This window comes from Varroa jacobsoni, unplaced genomic scaffold (genome assembly GCF_002532875.2).
Source record: "Varroa jacobsoni isolate VJ856 unplaced genomic scaffold, vjacob_1.0 scaffold_981, whole genome shotgun sequence".
Lineage (NCBI taxonomy): Eukaryota > Metazoa > Arthropoda > Arachnida > Mesostigmata > Varroidae > Varroa > Varroa jacobsoni.
The window spans coordinates 56982-74245 of NW_019213883.1; the positions used below are offsets into that span (position 1 = coordinate 56982).

The 17264-nt window shown below is 37.9% G+C and overlaps 1 protein-coding gene across 1 annotated transcript; it reads right to left on the bottom strand.

Moving 5' to 3' along the window:
* Nucleotides 1-12380: 12380 nt before the first annotated feature.
* LOC111265536 (la-related protein 6) lies at nucleotides 12381-14246 on the bottom strand. The gene has a single exon (XM_022842304.2). It carries the CDS (start codon nucleotides 14121-14123, stop codon nucleotides 13083-13085), a length of 1041 nt encoding a protein of 346 aa, XP_022698039.1. The 5' UTR covers nucleotides 14124-14246; the 3' UTR covers nucleotides 12381-13082.
* Nucleotides 14247-17264: the final 3018 nt, after the last annotated feature.

Consider the following 17264-nt stretch of genomic DNA (forward strand, 5'->3'; position numbering starts at 1 on the left):
GCGATAGAATTAAAACACAGGTTTTTAGATCGTGTATTGCTTTGGCGTTTATTTATATGAAAGGATATGATGATTTAAACGAATTCAAAGAAATTAGCTTTGTCACAGCGGTTCACGTTTTTGTTTTTCATGCCAGTGGATACAGGTTGTGACCATTCTACGGGGGCAATCTGAATCGTATAGACACTATATATATATATATATATATATATATATATATAGTTGGTAGGTATTATTTTCGGTCTGGCTGACACATTTGCATTCTGGAAGTTCTCAGATCTCCTCCTTCGGGAGTTTGTTGATATAGAATTCCAAGGACCGTGCAGCGATATCATTGTTCAGTGTGCTGATTCAGGAACCATATGCATTTGAAATCTACTCCATTTATTTAAAGCACGAAAAACTGGATCGTCATGCTCCGATAGAGCTTACTACTGCTTGCTTGTGCATTGCCGGCAATGACTTCAACGAAAGATGGTCTCATGATGCCAAAGCGCAACTGGTTCGAGACGCCCTTTCTCTGTAGAAAACACTTGTAGGTCTTCATCACTACAAATATGACAACTTTGCTTATTGGCGAAGGTATCAACACGAAAATAAACTTACCTGTCGCTCAAAATAATTTTGTTGAAAATATTACCGTTTCTTCTATGTTCTTCAATTAGTTGACTGACGAACTCCCTCTGCGGCACATGGTTCCTATGTTTAAATTATTAAATTGGCTGGATATTACGGAGACCTTTACTACGTAGTGCTTCCTAAAATGATACGTTTTTGAACTCTGAAAGAATAGTCCCAAAGTCACGGCTACATGTAACATACTGCCGTGATGTTTTCTGTCGAGCGATCCGGACGAACATGTGACGACCATTCGACATCAATGATAAGCTTAGTTTCCTTGAATCTCATTATGCTCTTTATAAACGATGTATTTGGAAAATTTGGTCTATTGAAAGTTAGCAGTCCTAATTATGCCTGTTAAATAGGCTTTAGCAATAAGAATATACCGTTTGGGTAGGTAGCTATGTATTTCTAATAATGATGAACTGTCTCTAATTAGTTCTAATATAAGAGTGGCCTAGCTATCGAAGCACAGACAGGAGTGGCATGAAGGTTGATTTTTGCCAGGGAATCCTATATGTATAATAGATGTTCTGATCTGTCTCACCTTCATGAAGGTTGCTTTCTGTAAAAAATCGTTTCTCTATGATGTTATGTTGCGCCTGCGATAGCGCTTGGCATACAAGTTGCCTATTTTTCACCAAACAGGTGGTGTTAAGGACACGAGATTTTTCAAATTTGAATAAACTATCTGAATTCAGTGTAAAACTGCTCTATTGCTTGAGTTCGATGGCTCGTGGCGGGCCTAAATAGCAGTATGATCCGCATATCAACATTGTTACCTGTTTTACTACTGAATTATTTTTCCTAATAATACTAGCTTATCTACCAAATTGTTACAGTGCAATGAGCTTTAGAAAATTTTCGACACAGCCTTACTTAATTTAATGCCATAGAAAAAAAAAAAAAACATCTCTAAATTTCTTGCCACCGAATCACATTTCGTTAAATACAGTTCGTGCGTTGGCCGAATTAAACTTCGATCCCCTTTTATTATTCGCCAAAGCTCTAAGATGGAACCTTATTTCGCTACCTCTACGCGATGATTTTGCTCTTCTGGTCGTCTCCGTTACCTTTCTTCACACGTGAGATCAGCAGTCGACAGTGAACATTGATAGGACTAGTTCGGTATGACCCATCATTACAATTGAAGGTCATCCAGACTATCCAATTTGCATCTAACCCGCTCTGCTTACCAGTAACCAGGTAACAATGAAATTAAAAAGATGTATTGCTAGTTCTACAGTGATGTGCGGCTCTTCGAAATAGTAACCACACTGTAGTTCTCGCTTGATTGCAAAGCCTGGAGCTGTCATTGCACTCCAAGATAAAAACAGCTTCAGCTTTTGTTGACCTCACCCTAATTTGCGTATAGTGCCTTACTATGTCCAATCCGCTTATGAACTACCTTCGACGATGATTCTTTTGTATTAAGTAAAGGAACAATTTTTTTTGGTTCGCCTTACTAATGTTCTCTTTACCTTCTAGCTTTTCGCTCTGTGTTCACCTTCATATACTTTGTGAAAATAATTTATCATCAGTGAATGTGCTAACTTTCACTGTGCACGGAACCAAATTTATGCCAAAAATGAAAATTTGGGGCCATTTGGGGTTGACGAAGACCGATTAAAAACAACGTTGACGGCCGGCAGGCAACTAATTAACTTGACGAGAAAGAAAATCGTAGTCATATGAAGACACAGGCACCTTGGATCTATAGGATTTTCTTAAAAAATGTAAGCCTAGATGCCCCATGAACCAACTAAAATTACAAAATAAAACACGGTTTTTTATTGCCTCTCAACATCCCGCCTAGTTTCGAGCAGCGCACAACCACAATGACAGGTTTCTATACAGAATTATGATCGACAAGTAGGAAATGGTCTCTCCACGTTGGTATAAAGCAGACAACAGAATAGGTAGCTCCGGCTAATACGCCCCAGCCTAGAGTTAAAGCAAGCCTCCATGCCGAAAAAACATAGTTTATCTTTGACTGAACTGGAACGGCCCTATACAATGGCAAGTACTTGGGAAAAAAGATGTTGACAACGTTTTTTCACGGTGCAGTTGCACCGAGTGGACGAGGCTGTCCAGAAAAAGCTTCCGATGGACGTAACAAGATCACCTTTCTCTAGGACTATAGCAACTTGTACAGGGCAAAGATCGTGAAACCCGTTTTGCAGGAGCTTGAAGCTAGGTTCTTTCGCACCCTACATATTTTCCAGACCCCTCTCCAATAGGTTGTCGAAACTTGGTTGGGTAAGTTTTCGAACGCCAGACCTGAACATTTCTGGCGAGATGGAATAAATAAATCAGCGGAGAGATAGGAGAAGGCCATAGAGGGCGACAGCAAGTGCATGACAAGTTTGTTATTTGTATGTAAATAAACCGCTGCGTTTTGTTGTAAAATGAAATTTCATTCGAACCGAGTGTTTGAAAATCTAACAGTCATTCGTCCACGAACCAGCCCTACCGTAAAACGTTGGTATTTGGAACTATTTGGAAATATGTGGAAAGATAACACTGGATTGAATTTTTTCTAAAAGGTTTATGAGGGTATAGAACGCAATCTTTTGCAAATTGTACGGCAATGTTTCTGCCTAGATCATTTTGCGATAAATGCTATACCCACGTACATGTACAGTTGGCTAACGGAATATGCTGGTATGTTCAAGCCAATAATACAGAATGAGTTAGATCCATTGTATGTATCAAACCTAGAAAAAAACTCGTTATTTGTAGAATTTAAGCGAAACATCGTCTCTCTTGTTAGGCAACAAAACGGGCAGACTCGTGGTGGTCGTTATGATATCGTGGAAATCCTCGGAGCATTCTACCGTTACGTGCAATACAGATTATATCATCATCTGATTATGCAACGCTCGCCTGTTATTGTACAAGTTTTGATATAGGTTATTTGGTTGAAAGAAAATTTATTTTTGGCAGTTGATTTAGTTTAGCTAGCTGCAGCGTATTGTTGTTGTGGGCAAACAATCTTGCTTCAATCTATTTCCCATAGATTGCAATAAGATAACAATCTCAGACAGTTCTACTAAACGAGTCATTATTGTAGACGTCAACATATACAGTTAGGTACAATTGGTGAAATAAGTTAGCAAGTCTGCATATGGTGCGTTGTTTGATCTTTTATTCCCGCATAGAAAGCATCTGCACAGAAACAACCGTAAAACGAAGTACGAGGCTAACTTTTCGTCGTGTTAGCTGGAAATATTTCTGCTTGTCACAGTATTCAGTCAATGTGTATTACTTTCCTCGACCGCGTTTCTCTCCTTTCTTAACAACATGTTTCAGAACAAAGCTAACTCCGTAGTTACGCAGCGCTAGAAAACCTTGGCAACGACCTAGGGGTTCCGTTCAAGTCAAGATAACTATTTTACGTTTAGTGGCGTTCCGCCGTTCTTTTTTAACAATACAAACATTTTTTGCTAAAATTTCGTCCCAATCTCGCAACCTATGATCACTTTACCATCTGGAACACGGTTGAATATGAACGCTTGCCCATCGTACACGATAGCATCGTCTATTTGTTTTAGGAAAAAAATTATATGCCTCGAATTCAATGATATGGATGAGTGTCAGCACGTCTTCTGATGAGCTTGTTCTCCATGCAGATAATGAATAAGGAACGTTTGCAAATGTTCACAGGGTCTTCCACTGCATCCAGTACGATCCTGTGCCCTTTACCTGTTCAGAGTCACTCCAGTTATTAAGGAGCTATTCAATTTTCGCGCATAATTTGAAGCTGCTTTGTTGTCGAACAAAATGCATCAGTCGCTCAACGATCCCGCACTTTTTCACGATCCGAGATGCCACAAAAAAAGGCTGTCTAGTGCAAAGATCAGCTATAATAACTGGTGTGGAATTAAAGCCATGTTCATTTGTCTATTTATGCGTGCAGCCGTTGCCTTCGATGGTTTGTCGCGATCTGTATATTTGATAAGAAGAGAGTCTCTACATTCGAAATATGTATGGTATATATGGTAATATGTATGGTATTCTAGTTAATTTAAATTCCGACTAAATAGTTCAATCGGCAAAGAAGAATTGCGATAGGATATTATGTTGCTTTTCACCAAATACGCTCTGTTCCACCGAAATGTTTGCATTGTAGCTTCGTATGGCTTTGCAAGCTTTGAAACACATCCCAATGAGAAAAAGTGTGGTACCGTAATCTAGCCAAGGACACCTATGCTCTAAATATTGTTAGACAAATTTTAAGGCCCTTTTTTAAAACTGCCCGACGCACCTAGCAGTACTGTAGATATACCACGTAATATTATTAATCCGATTACTGCTACCGTTTGAAGTAATGCTTAACCGCATAGGTACCGGACATATAACACGAAGAAAAATATTCTGACCTTAATGTCTATAAGAGGTTTCGTGATCCCAATTCAGTGTGGAATACGTTTCATAACAAAACCAATAGTCTTCGCAGTAACGTAGATGAATGTGGAGATATAAGAAAAACAACAGTCACACGGCAGGATAGCCGTTTATCTCAGGATTTCAAATTCCTGGGACTTAAGTATTTCTCTACCGGAATGAGAGGGTAAATGCACATATACGGTATAGCATTTCGAAGGGAACAGCTGATAAGTTCATTAATTCAAGTTGGGATTGTGCGTTATGCAAATTCAGTGACGATAATGTAAAACTGAAGTTTACCAAAATACCTAACTTTAAAAAATGAATTAATTATAAAAAATCATCTATAGCAGAGTTCTAACTAGGTATTGAAATGTACGAACTACTTATTTTTGTGCTAACGTGCTTTGTCAAAACATGTTCCTTGAACAATAATACTATTACTATTCCTCGTAATGACGCTCCTGAACAGATAATCTCATGCCTGACTTGTCATTATTCGGTCAATCAAACACTCTTCTCTGACATTGATTTACTACTAATCACCGGGGTGTGATAAATACATTCGCTGGCACTCAGTCCTGGTCTATTTGATTTTGAAGGCACATAGACTACACTACATGTAAGATGAAATCTCACATATAGTGTAGTCATAATATACGTACTATACGAATTTATTCGTACTGTTATATGCATATTATAACGCAGTTGAAGTACCTTGTAGTTTTCGGATTCAACGTTGAAGTTGTTTCAATAGCATTGCAGTAACCGAAAATCTAAAATGCTCTTACTCTGCCGTTTGCCGGTTAAAATTAGCCGCATGATTTATTTTTATTACGGTATTACGGTGCTAATGGGAATCAAACTACAAGTAGTGGTCAATTTCGGAGACTATTGAAGCCGACCCTTGCTTAAGCCTTCGAAATAATGGGGAAAGCCTGTGCTAGATATCAACTTCATCTGTTGGTGGTGGCACAAAGTTAGGTCAGCAACATACCACTACCCAACTGGTACCAACATAACGCCTTAAAATATTATAGACTGGATAGTTTTTGAACACCGTTAACGGCCCGTAGAATTTTAGGAAGTGTTCAATGTTATCTTTAGCATCTACGCTGTCTATTACGTAGAGTGGCTCCAAAGGCTTTGGCACGCTTCAAAAAAACTCTTCCGAGCACTTGGAGTTTAACTTTCACATCTGTTAAAATCGTTGTAGGTACGCAAGTTAAGCCAATAAAGAGCAGCTTTAACGGAACTTGGGTTATGTTGCAAAATCAGGATTCAGAAGGGGCTTTGGGTTTCCACAGCAACCAAGAAGCCACTTGTTCTCTCTCTTTTTCAGAACTAATGGGTGAGCAACAACGATATTCACAATCCAAGTTTAAGAAGAAGCGTGCGACTAACGTATTAGCAAGCTGAGGCCCAATAGGCTTGTTGGCGGCTCGGTCGCGCGATTCGGTAAACACACAACGTTGTCAACTAAAGTGAAAGCGTGAGACAAAGTATCGTATGTGTCCGTCTAGATATTCAGGTCATACAATGCTCCAACATCCAAGCTAGACAGACAATCGTAGAATAGCCTAGGATAGGTCTACGTTTACATCAGAGTCATAGTCCAGGCCAAGAATGGATCACATTTGTGGCGTGACAGCAAGTGTCTGTACGTTACCATTTTTGATTTCCGCTCAAATCGTGTGGCACTTGTTCAGGTGCAAATTGTTGGCTTACTAATTTGGCCGAAATGAACAAATATGGTGTTCTTACATACATCAAACCTGGGTGCTAACATTCGTGCACTTTAAGCTAAACCAAGTTAGACCACAGCTGTCTCTTGCCCTTGAGCAGGTAACTGGCTTGCTTGAAAGTGCTAGAGACCTGGCGATCCGGTGCCGCCAACCACACAATTTTATTAGACGGTAGATATTAACTGCTTCAAAAAAAACCGGGAGAGGAAAATTGAGCATCAGTAGATGGTGGTCTTGATGGAAACAAGTCCAATCATAGGAGCTATGACCCATACTCGGTCTACATAAAGGAAACGCATACTGTATTGCTTGAGCTTTCTTAAAAAAAAAATTGCTGGATGGAAAAATTCAGGCACGCATGGGACTAAATGAGAGGAAAAAAGTACTCAGCGGGGACTGAAGACATCCAGTTGACCGAGTCGTAATGTACGAATATTATCTTAAAATAAATACACATCTGTGGCTACATTAAAACCACAAAACGAATGATTGAAGAGCATTTATCTCTGTTAGGTGATAAAAAAAAATCTAAACAAGCAGTGTACACTTACCTATACACCTATACCTACTTACTTGTAATGATAAAGAATATAAATTAGTCAAATTTCCTGCAACTGAAGAAATATCCATTATATTCAAAAACACGCGCCGCTCTTCCGTCGGCATCATGTGCTATTATTAATGTTCGTAGCACTTTTTGTGATATCACAGGATTCTTTTGTATCTCCAACATAACTTCTTCTGCTACTGTTAGTGTTATTGTTCGAGTTGTGGCACTTAGAGAGACACTTAGATTTGAATATGATTATTGTTATTAACACCAAAACTGGTGGAGTATTTCTGTGATCAAATTAACCATTGAAGTCTACAATGTTAATCCTCATTGTTTTAATTTTGTCAATCTAAATCCATTGTCGATAAATTGTAACATCTAAATTGCCTGGTAGACGGCACCTTAATACCTCAACAATGCAATCAAAACCACTGTGACGGACATAAAAGCTCCACACATAAGCACCTTTTACGATATCCGTGGCGCATTTTTGGGTGATGTGTTATACCGCACTTTGGAAGTGTTCCACCGATTACTCCGTAAATTTGAATACTGAGAACATTTGATAAGATACTGTCTCGCCTGTCGGTGCTGCAGGGTGTATCGTAACAAAAGCAATTGCTCAACACCCTTAATTTGCGGGGAGACACAGTTCAGCTCTTCAAAGCGAAATGTGGTACTCTGTACTAATCTGTACCAATATTCAACGATCAACTAAAACGATCCTACTGGTTGTAATTACAGTTCGATACTATGATGGACCTTTCTATTTATCAATAGCGAATTGGCAATTCTGTGCAGGAAAAAAACTCATTGTGTTCTTAACCAAGTCCTGAAAGAAGTAACTTTTTTACTTTAGTAGTGTGTTCAAGGGAGACTAATATGTACTTTCTGAATAGAATAAACGTATTCACGCTATCATTCAGCTTGTTAGTGCCCTTCGCATTGATCAAGTAAACGCACTATCTATTCCCTTTATTTTAGCCTTCCAAAACGGGAAACAGACAGTCTGTTCTTGAAATTCTTTGGACATAAGTTAAAATACTTAAACATTATATACGTTAAACAACTAATTGAATAGGTACTATACCTATTCAGTTAGGTATCGTATGTAGCATTGAGATAGACATAAGAGTTACGGTGACCTGATTAATATTGAATTTTGCGATATGTGTCAACTAGTTTACTCGCTCAAGACTTACATATGAGACTCTCAGACTTCATAGCGGGATGAACTTGGTAAGATTGAACTTCCATAAAGTCAACGCATTACGCAATGTTATTCAATAATAAAGGAAATAGTTGTTATGTACAAGAAGAATAAACACAGCTACCAGTTTAGAGTAGCTTGGTATGTTGCACATTTAGAAAGAGAAAAGTGTGTATTGATATTGTTCTTATTGCACTCTTAAGGCCACTCTTAAGCGATATGTGCTGATAATTCGTTTCTAGTGAAACCGTCTAGTTAACTCGCGGATAGGTGAGAGTCACTAAATAAGTTGTCAATACTTCATTAAGGCCTATTTTGTAAACAGGTGTGACGATCGATCGGCGAAAAAAATCGAAAAAAAAAGAACATTATTCTCGTACGATCTACAAAACGGACGGTGTAGGGGTCCAGATATCGTAAATGTGGGTACATTTTTTTTAAATAAGGGAAACCAAAATTAAAATGCGCTTATTTGGTTTGCTCAGAGATAAATTGCAAACACACAAACATAGATATACATAAAAGAGCTTCTAAAATAGCTCCATCGTTTTCCAAAGGTCCAATAGTTGTTTTTATCTAAATTCATGCTTGTATAGCGAAGAGTAAGTTCATATATTTAAAATCGATTAAGTTTTGATATAGACTAAAATGGATTTACGTTAGAACGTGTTTAGATCGTTTTCTATTATTATTATTATCCGTAACATTATATCGTTTAAAAGGGATACACTTTGAAAGAAAGATTGGTATTTAATTTAATTAAATCTCTCTTTAATATTTTAGTACTTCAGATAGTAATGCTTTGTAGCATAATCGGATGGGGGAAAAATTATTTTCGGATTGTTAAATAACAATTAGCACATCGTCACATTTTTTACCTAACAAATGTGAAGCTTTGTCCAAATTTAGATGAGAATTTAATTTATTTGACGTCACTGCCCACGATTTTTCCTATCCCTCAACCAGTTCGTGTGCTTCTTGTTGCTAGAAATTTTCAGGCCTAGTATAGAAGAATTTGTTTAGCCAAGTTTCAAAATGCTTTTTACTGCGAAATGTAAGGTTACGAATTCGATTTGCCAGCTATTTGAAAAACCGATAATCTGTTGGATCAAGATCTAGAGAATACGTTGAAAGCAAAGCAACTTTTCCCACTCAAAATTTTTTAGGATAGTTCTCACAATATTTGCCATACAGGGTCTAGCACTATAGTGAAGGATGATACCGCCTCGCTCGTCGGGTCTTTGTCTGTTGGATAACCATACGGAAATCTTTGTCTTTTTGCCTTATTTTTCTCAAAATTTTTTTAGCGTATTTCTAGATTCGACGGTAATTTCTGACAAAAGTCTGGTACTCGTAGCTTATCTCCTCGACCGATTAACAAGTTGTTTGCCATTCGGGATTCTCATCGATCTCAAATGGCCGACTGGGGTGGTGTACACTTGCCGCATTTGGAGTTCTATCTTTAAGCTTAGCGTTGTAATTTTTCCGCCCAAACGTAAAAATATTTCCGTATAGCTAGTTTCTCTAATAATTTACTCTGTAAAAATATCTCATTAACTTTTAAATAAACGTTTCAAATTGCCAGTATAATACCCGAAATTCGAACTGAGCCTGAACTTACATAGTCAGATGAGACCCGAGGTACGTGTGTAGGGGAAACGAGGGTAGAAGTAAAGAAGGAAGGAATGCGATACTGAGGATAACCAAGAGGACATTACTTTTTTGTGAAAAATTAATTAAATATGCTTTATGGGCTTGCTTGCTTGCTTATCTAGGGTCCACAGTTATAGTTAATTAGATTTATTTCAGACCTAACTGGGTCACTAATATGCAATTATCTCTTAATAGTTAAAGACAACGTATGACAACGGTTCAAAATTTACGTTTTCTTGTACAGTCAGTAACGTGTAGAGTATTATCAACGTTTGATGTTAAATGTCAACCAAAAAGTGTAATAGAGCTTCTAGCTCTAGTGAAATGCAGAGTTGATAAATAAGTTACGGTGGTTTTTATGTACCACTTTTTTGCTTTTTCCATGTTGACTGATGGTCAAGACTAGAATTGCGTTGGAGACCTTTTTCTTGCAGTCTTAAAGTCGATATGTTTATCATTTTGCTCATATAACAAATGCCTCTGGAGCGTGGATGTACCGTTCTTAGAAACGTGGTAGTTCCAGCATTTCATCGTTTTGAAAACGTGCAACGACTTTTACTGGTCCTTCTAAAGTCGGTTTTTAGTCCGTTCTTTTGTGCTTTTTTAATCTTTAAAATGATCTCTTTAATTTAAATTAAAATTACTAAATTAAAATCTTCCCTTTAATGTTGTTTTTATTTTATGAAGCCTTCAAATTAATACGTCATTAAAAAAAGTGCTACACATTTACACTAGAACTCGAACTCCTTAAAACTATTTTTGTGAGATGGTCATCAAAAGAACGTGATAACAGATTTACAAACTAAAGCAAAGAGCCAACGAACAGGGTATCGCTCTTGTCTATCGTCAAACAGTACAATGAATGAAAGCTGTACATTAAAATCGTTGTTACTTTTGTTCGAAGCTAGTAGGCCCGAGAATTAAGAACGTTACAAAAGCGAACAAAATTTAGACTTAAAAAGCATAACCTGTATTGTTTATAATTCTAATTTACAAAGCATTTCAACTTATCCGTATTGAAAAAGTAAAGTATGATTATAATTGAATAAATTCTACTATTGCCAATACCCATTTGTCTCTTGGTAACTATTATATTATATATAACTTTTGTTTTGCTTTTGTTTGTTTGAGCCTTAAATTATATTTAATATGCCATTTGAATTGATCATGCCGCGAGTAGTGTTTTCGTTTTAGAATGTAATCTAGATAATTTTACCATAGTAGGCCTGCAGATGACTTTTTGCTGCTAGAAAAGCGATTGCAAAAGTTAAAGTTATTAGTTTATATATGTATATAATACAACAAATCTTATATGTGTTCCGCAACTGTGCCATCGTCATAAATGACTTCAAATGTACATCATGGATTGTTGGATAGTTCATTGGAAAAAGGTGTAAAAGGACAGCAAATTTAACATTACAAAATAGACTATATGTGCAGAATATTTTAACGTGAATATACCTGTCAGTCCTCTAAGCGTATGACATGAACTAGATATGTTCCAGTCCTATATTTTTGCGTCAACAGTAAAAAAATATTCTTTTCTATGTGCAAACAAAGTTTTTAAAACTTTCTTTGCACATATTTGTATGCGGTGTACACCTAATTCAATTCGAGAAAATAGTCAATAAGATGCACTACAGTATAAGAAAGACAGTTAATTTAATGATAGAATCACATACGCCAGCTATTAGAAGACGGGAGTAAATCTGGGACGTTTCTTAGTTATTTCTTCTCATACCGCGCTTAACAAAAAAAAAAATTGACTTCAATAAACATTGTTGCATGTGTTGAAAGCGTCATTCTTGATGGTCACATAACTTCAATATAACCTCGCGGCGGCTTCAGAGTAGTCCGAAAATGATGTTTTAACCATCCGTCCAACAATATTAGTAAATATAGATTCCTTCAGGTGTCGTGCAGAAACTCCAACGGAATTAATTTTTCGGCTTACACTAAGCTCCGTTCAAAAAGGCCAAAACTGTAGAAATTCAGGGTTTGCAAGACCATTCAATTAAAAATAGGTATTTTCCTCTAGATAGTATCTGTATAAAAATGTTCAGAATTGTCAGCAGTACTTTTTATCGCCATTTCGATGAATTTCGAGTCATTCAAATCTAAGCCCAACTTGAGAGAAACTTTTTCCCTGGACTTTTTGGAAGCTGCATAGAGACTGATAATAACATAGACGCTTAATTCAGACAAAAGAGACGTTCACCATTTTATCGGAGGTTTATTTCGCGCGAGAGATTGAATAATAGCTGATCTTTGCCCTAGCTCCGATAGCGACGCACCGTTTTCAATGAAGATGAGTTTATGGTTTGTGCTAGTAAGAATTGGCTTTTTTAGTGCCAAATATAGCGGATGAGCGGATACCTTCTATGACAAACAACCCAGCATAGTTTGGACAGGACACCCTAAATGTGCATTTTCTACGAAATTGATCAACGTGACACAATATATGCAAAACAACAAAAAAGGTAAAATGTCGAACAGTAAAATCTCATCATTCAATTGTATAATTGCAAGTCTATACAACACATACTTCTAATTTAGTAAATTTTGACTTTTTTTGGCTACAGCGCTTTTGCTCAAGATCACATGTAACTGATGATCATTATGCTCTTCAATGGCAGCCGAAAACACAAGCCGAGTGTAAAATAAACTTCCATTATATATCTATTTGGTATGTACAGTCATTTCGCTATTTACATTATGTTTACATATTGAATAAAAAAATGTAACATTCTTCAGCACATCAATCTCTCTGTTACATAAGCAGGTCCGTCTAAACGTACTCTATAATATTTCCGCCTTCTTTAATTTTTGCACACCCAGAAACACTGCTTTCTAAATAAGTACCCAAACTGGTAAAGAAAAGCTGATCCCCCTCCCCTTGAACTGCAGTTATTTAGTGGAAACCTCGGGTACCATCCGGTCCACGGGGCTGTCGAATGAGGTAACTAGTATTGGGGATCTCGTCAATAGTGAACCTTCTAGGTCGAACTTCTAATTGCATGCTATTCTTTGGACAAGGTGCCTCATTTTTCGATTTAACGATCCTGAACTCCTTTTGCTCAGCTTTTTTGGATTGGTACGAAAGACTTTGGCAGAACGACTTTACCCTCGGCTTAATTTCTACTGGTTGTGAGCGGTCACGCCATGACAGCAAAGTATTCACTTGGGTTGAAGCGTGCTCTTTGGATCGAACCGAAAATCGTTTAGACACTTCAGAGTCTGAAAATATGCGTTTCTCTCGGTTTACGATTTTTTCGTTAGCCCTCTTGGTTATCGGCTTCAAACAGTCTTTTAGCAAAACAATTTGGAACCCAGGGACTACGACCGAAAGCGCTTCGGTCGCAGATTCACTTTTTTCAAACTCGATTACAGCGCAAGAGAGCTGGCGATGTTTGGGATAGCGCGCGAAGATTTTCCGCGTGGTATCATCGATCGGTTCTCCGGGCGAAACAATCCTAACATTCTGCATTGGACCACAGCTACGGAAAATATCTTCCAGCAATCGTTCTTCCAGAAATTGTAAGCTTTGCTGTTTAGCCCAGATGATGATACTTCTAGCAGGTTTCGTCCCATCCTCCTCCAGAGCTGCAAAACGAGGTCGTACTTTACATCCATCCTCATTGACTTCGAGCAATTCTGATGTGCGTAATGCCTCGGCTACGATACGCCAATCGTAACCTTTGCAGAGACTTTTTACCTTTCGAAAAGATGACATAAGTTTAAGTGACAGCCATCCCTCTTTCGATTTGGTGACGTGTTTGAGTAAGAACTGGTCTTTGTAGACCACTTCATCTGAAAGGTAAAATTCTATTTGTTGCCGGATCCTTAGTAATTGCTCGGGACCCCGCGGAAGTACATCCATATCTTCAGAGCTGTCAAGGACCGAGCCCTTTCCGGAACTTGAGTTCAGCAACGTTTCTTCACACTTCACCATCCTGCTTTAATCTTCAGTTGCTCAGGTAAGCAGCAGGTGCAGCAGGAAATTTTAAATGACAACTAGATCGATAAACGGCTTTGACACTTCGTATGTCTGCGCAGTTAAAAAGACATACTGATTTCGCTATCATGTGCTCAGCCTTATAGCGCTGCGAGGTGGTGGCGGTGAGAGGTCGGCTAAATACGAGAGAAAGAAGGTTCCACTGTGACGTGATGTTTTCGTGCCAAACATGCCGAGCGCCAGTCGAGACTAGCAAAATAGATCACTGCGTCAAAGGCCATTGGCAAGCTACTGACTGTCATCCGCAACGAGTACAGGCCACGTTAGCAATTCTAGCGGGTATAAATCGTCAAGGCAGATCAGTTTCCAGCCTCCGCAAGTATACTAGACGTTTATTTGTCTACACGTGTTTCTGTGCAGATGTTATTACCAAGATTAAACATTGAAAAATATCATGCTATGAAATGCATTATGCTTTGTCATATATATATTGACAAGAGGACAGAGGAGTCTTGAAGAGAAGATGGCCCACAGAATGCTATGAACGGACTTATGATTTTGTTGCGCCTTTAGATCCTATATCGTTGAAAGACAAGAATATGGTATCGGTATAATTACAGATATATTGTTAACGTTTACGCGCATAAAATTACCCTGTATGTTAATAAATAAGCCGCTTAGTAATCAAGATAGTCAAACCATACCATTAATTATATCAATTACTTGTACCCTATGGCTCAACACTGCTACCGTGCACACAGTAGATATTAAATGACCTTTATTTCGATTGTTTAACTTGAATATCCTCAAAAAGACATTTCAAATGTCTATGCAGTTATGCGTTCTGTTGATTAGAGTTACAGTAAACATAAAAAAATATTTTCTTTATGTTTACTGTAACTCAATATTACTTAAAGAAGATCCATCACAGCAATTCTATTTTAAGCATTTACCGAAAACGGTCGTGCTTACGGATGATGTTGTTCCAATACAACAACGATACTAATAAAGCCGGATCGCTAATATAGCTAGGATCAGCTACAGTTACGTAATTTTTGCAACACTAACTTTAAGTAACTGTATCTATTACTCGAACGTGAGCGGAAAATTTAAATTCTAGATAAGATATTGATTTTCTACCTTTAGCGACAATTTGATTTCGCTGATATATGGAAATTTTCTATAGCACGCATGTGTTCATAGGCTTTGTGGACACATTTGCATCCTTTTGACAAATTTCTTTATCATGGCAGGTTGTGCTTGTAGCTGCGAGTCATACAGCGTCTACTCTCCGTCTTCAAAATCCTGGGCCAAGTTTTTGACTTCAAAGAACCGGAGGAAGATCTAGAATCGCTGAATTTAAAGATCTAGGTGGGCAAGTCGACTCGTTCAAGGGGAAAACGGCTAGAGATGGTGCAACATAACTATAGTTTCACATGATGTGTCACAAATAGAAATAGCGTACAAGTACTACGTGTCTTTGCGACAAACAGCATCGAGGCAGGGATTAAAGAACTAGGTTGACATGCCTCGATACTGCTTAACACTATTTGCGCTTTTCCAGCACAAAGTAGTAGTGGTAAACAGTAATGCCTGCAGCCCAAAATACGACACAAACAGTGATATGCTTAAGATGCATTTGCTGGTCATGAAACGCATATGGGTTTTCGTCATTTCAAATGCGATAATTTTGCTCTATTTACGCAATAATCAACATAAGTACCATCGCTGAAGATGGTTTTCCTATGAATTCAGCCGTCCACTTTTTGTTTTGATTCGACACTTCGTGCAGTTGATGATCTTCCCTCGCTATGCATGGCCTGTATATTTGAGTCAGTTGGATCTTTAAGAAATGAAAATGCTAATCTTCCTGGACGAGACACTGCGTAGTGCTTACGTCTTCTTCTTCACGAGCACGCTACTGAATTAATGTTTCAGGGCTTGCAGCCACAGTCTAGCGAAAAGCGTGATTAGTTCTTAATTGAGCGAACTGGACATTGGGAATCGGCCTGGTCTTCTTAACTTTCTTTTTCAATTATTTCTTTCGAAGTTAATGCATATAAGAACATTTTGGACACAATATGTGAAATGATATTAAACAATAGTAATTTCTTGTTGTGTTGAATAGCAATCAGTGTCCAATAGTGAGGGACAGTCTATTATAATAAATGGTTGAATTGGCTAAAAGTTTAACGGCAGAAATTGCGCAAAGCTTTTGTTGAGCTGTTGTTGTCGTCTGCCCTGCTTGAGACCCTCTATTATAGAGGGTTAACTAATAACTAATACAGTTGCACTTTTTTAGAAGAAGGTACACTTTAAATGTGTATTTTTTTTCTTGGAGTCTAAAACAACACTAGCTACACAAAGCATAGCAAAATTATTTATTGGTGATCTCTTACGTATGGGTGAACAACGTGTAGTCTTAATTTTATGAATAATTAAGGCCGATAATTCAGCTACTGCAGAGTAAAGGTACGGGTGATTAAACGAAGAGGTTTTACGTAAACACAAGGTATAATCATTCATTTTCAATGCAAAATCCAGCTCGTAGAGTTTGTTAAATACGGTTTCAAAATGACTGCAGCCAAAATGAACTATCATTATCTTACGAAACTAGAACTAGTGAGCCTGATGAACCAGAAAAAGATGAAACGATGTCGATTTTTCCAGTGGTCGACGTTTGTGGCCGTTTCTTACCGAACCCCAGTAAAACTAATGAGACTACCTGTCGTAGTTCCTCATGTAACGCCTGTATTTCTGACAAGCCTCTGCGTCGTAAATCTGCGTACTTATCGCAGCCTATTTTACTGTCTGCGCAGGTATATTTATTAGTCATTATGCCCTCGGTGATGGCGAAACGGTTATACGGTTGCCTATATATTTAGCAGCATTTAAGCCCGAGGTAACTGCGATATCTAGGTCAAACTCTTGACACACCCCAAGACGGATCCTCTCCTGCAGCTGTGGAATAAAAAGCAGCTTATGACAAAATGTGTACTTATTGAAGCTAATAAATTCAAAATAGACTAATTTTTCGAATACGTTTATCAGTTTTTTAGTGGCTACTCCAATGTACAATTTTTTTAAGTGTCTTACCAAAGGCGGCTAGCAAATATACGTAAACACAACAAAACCAAG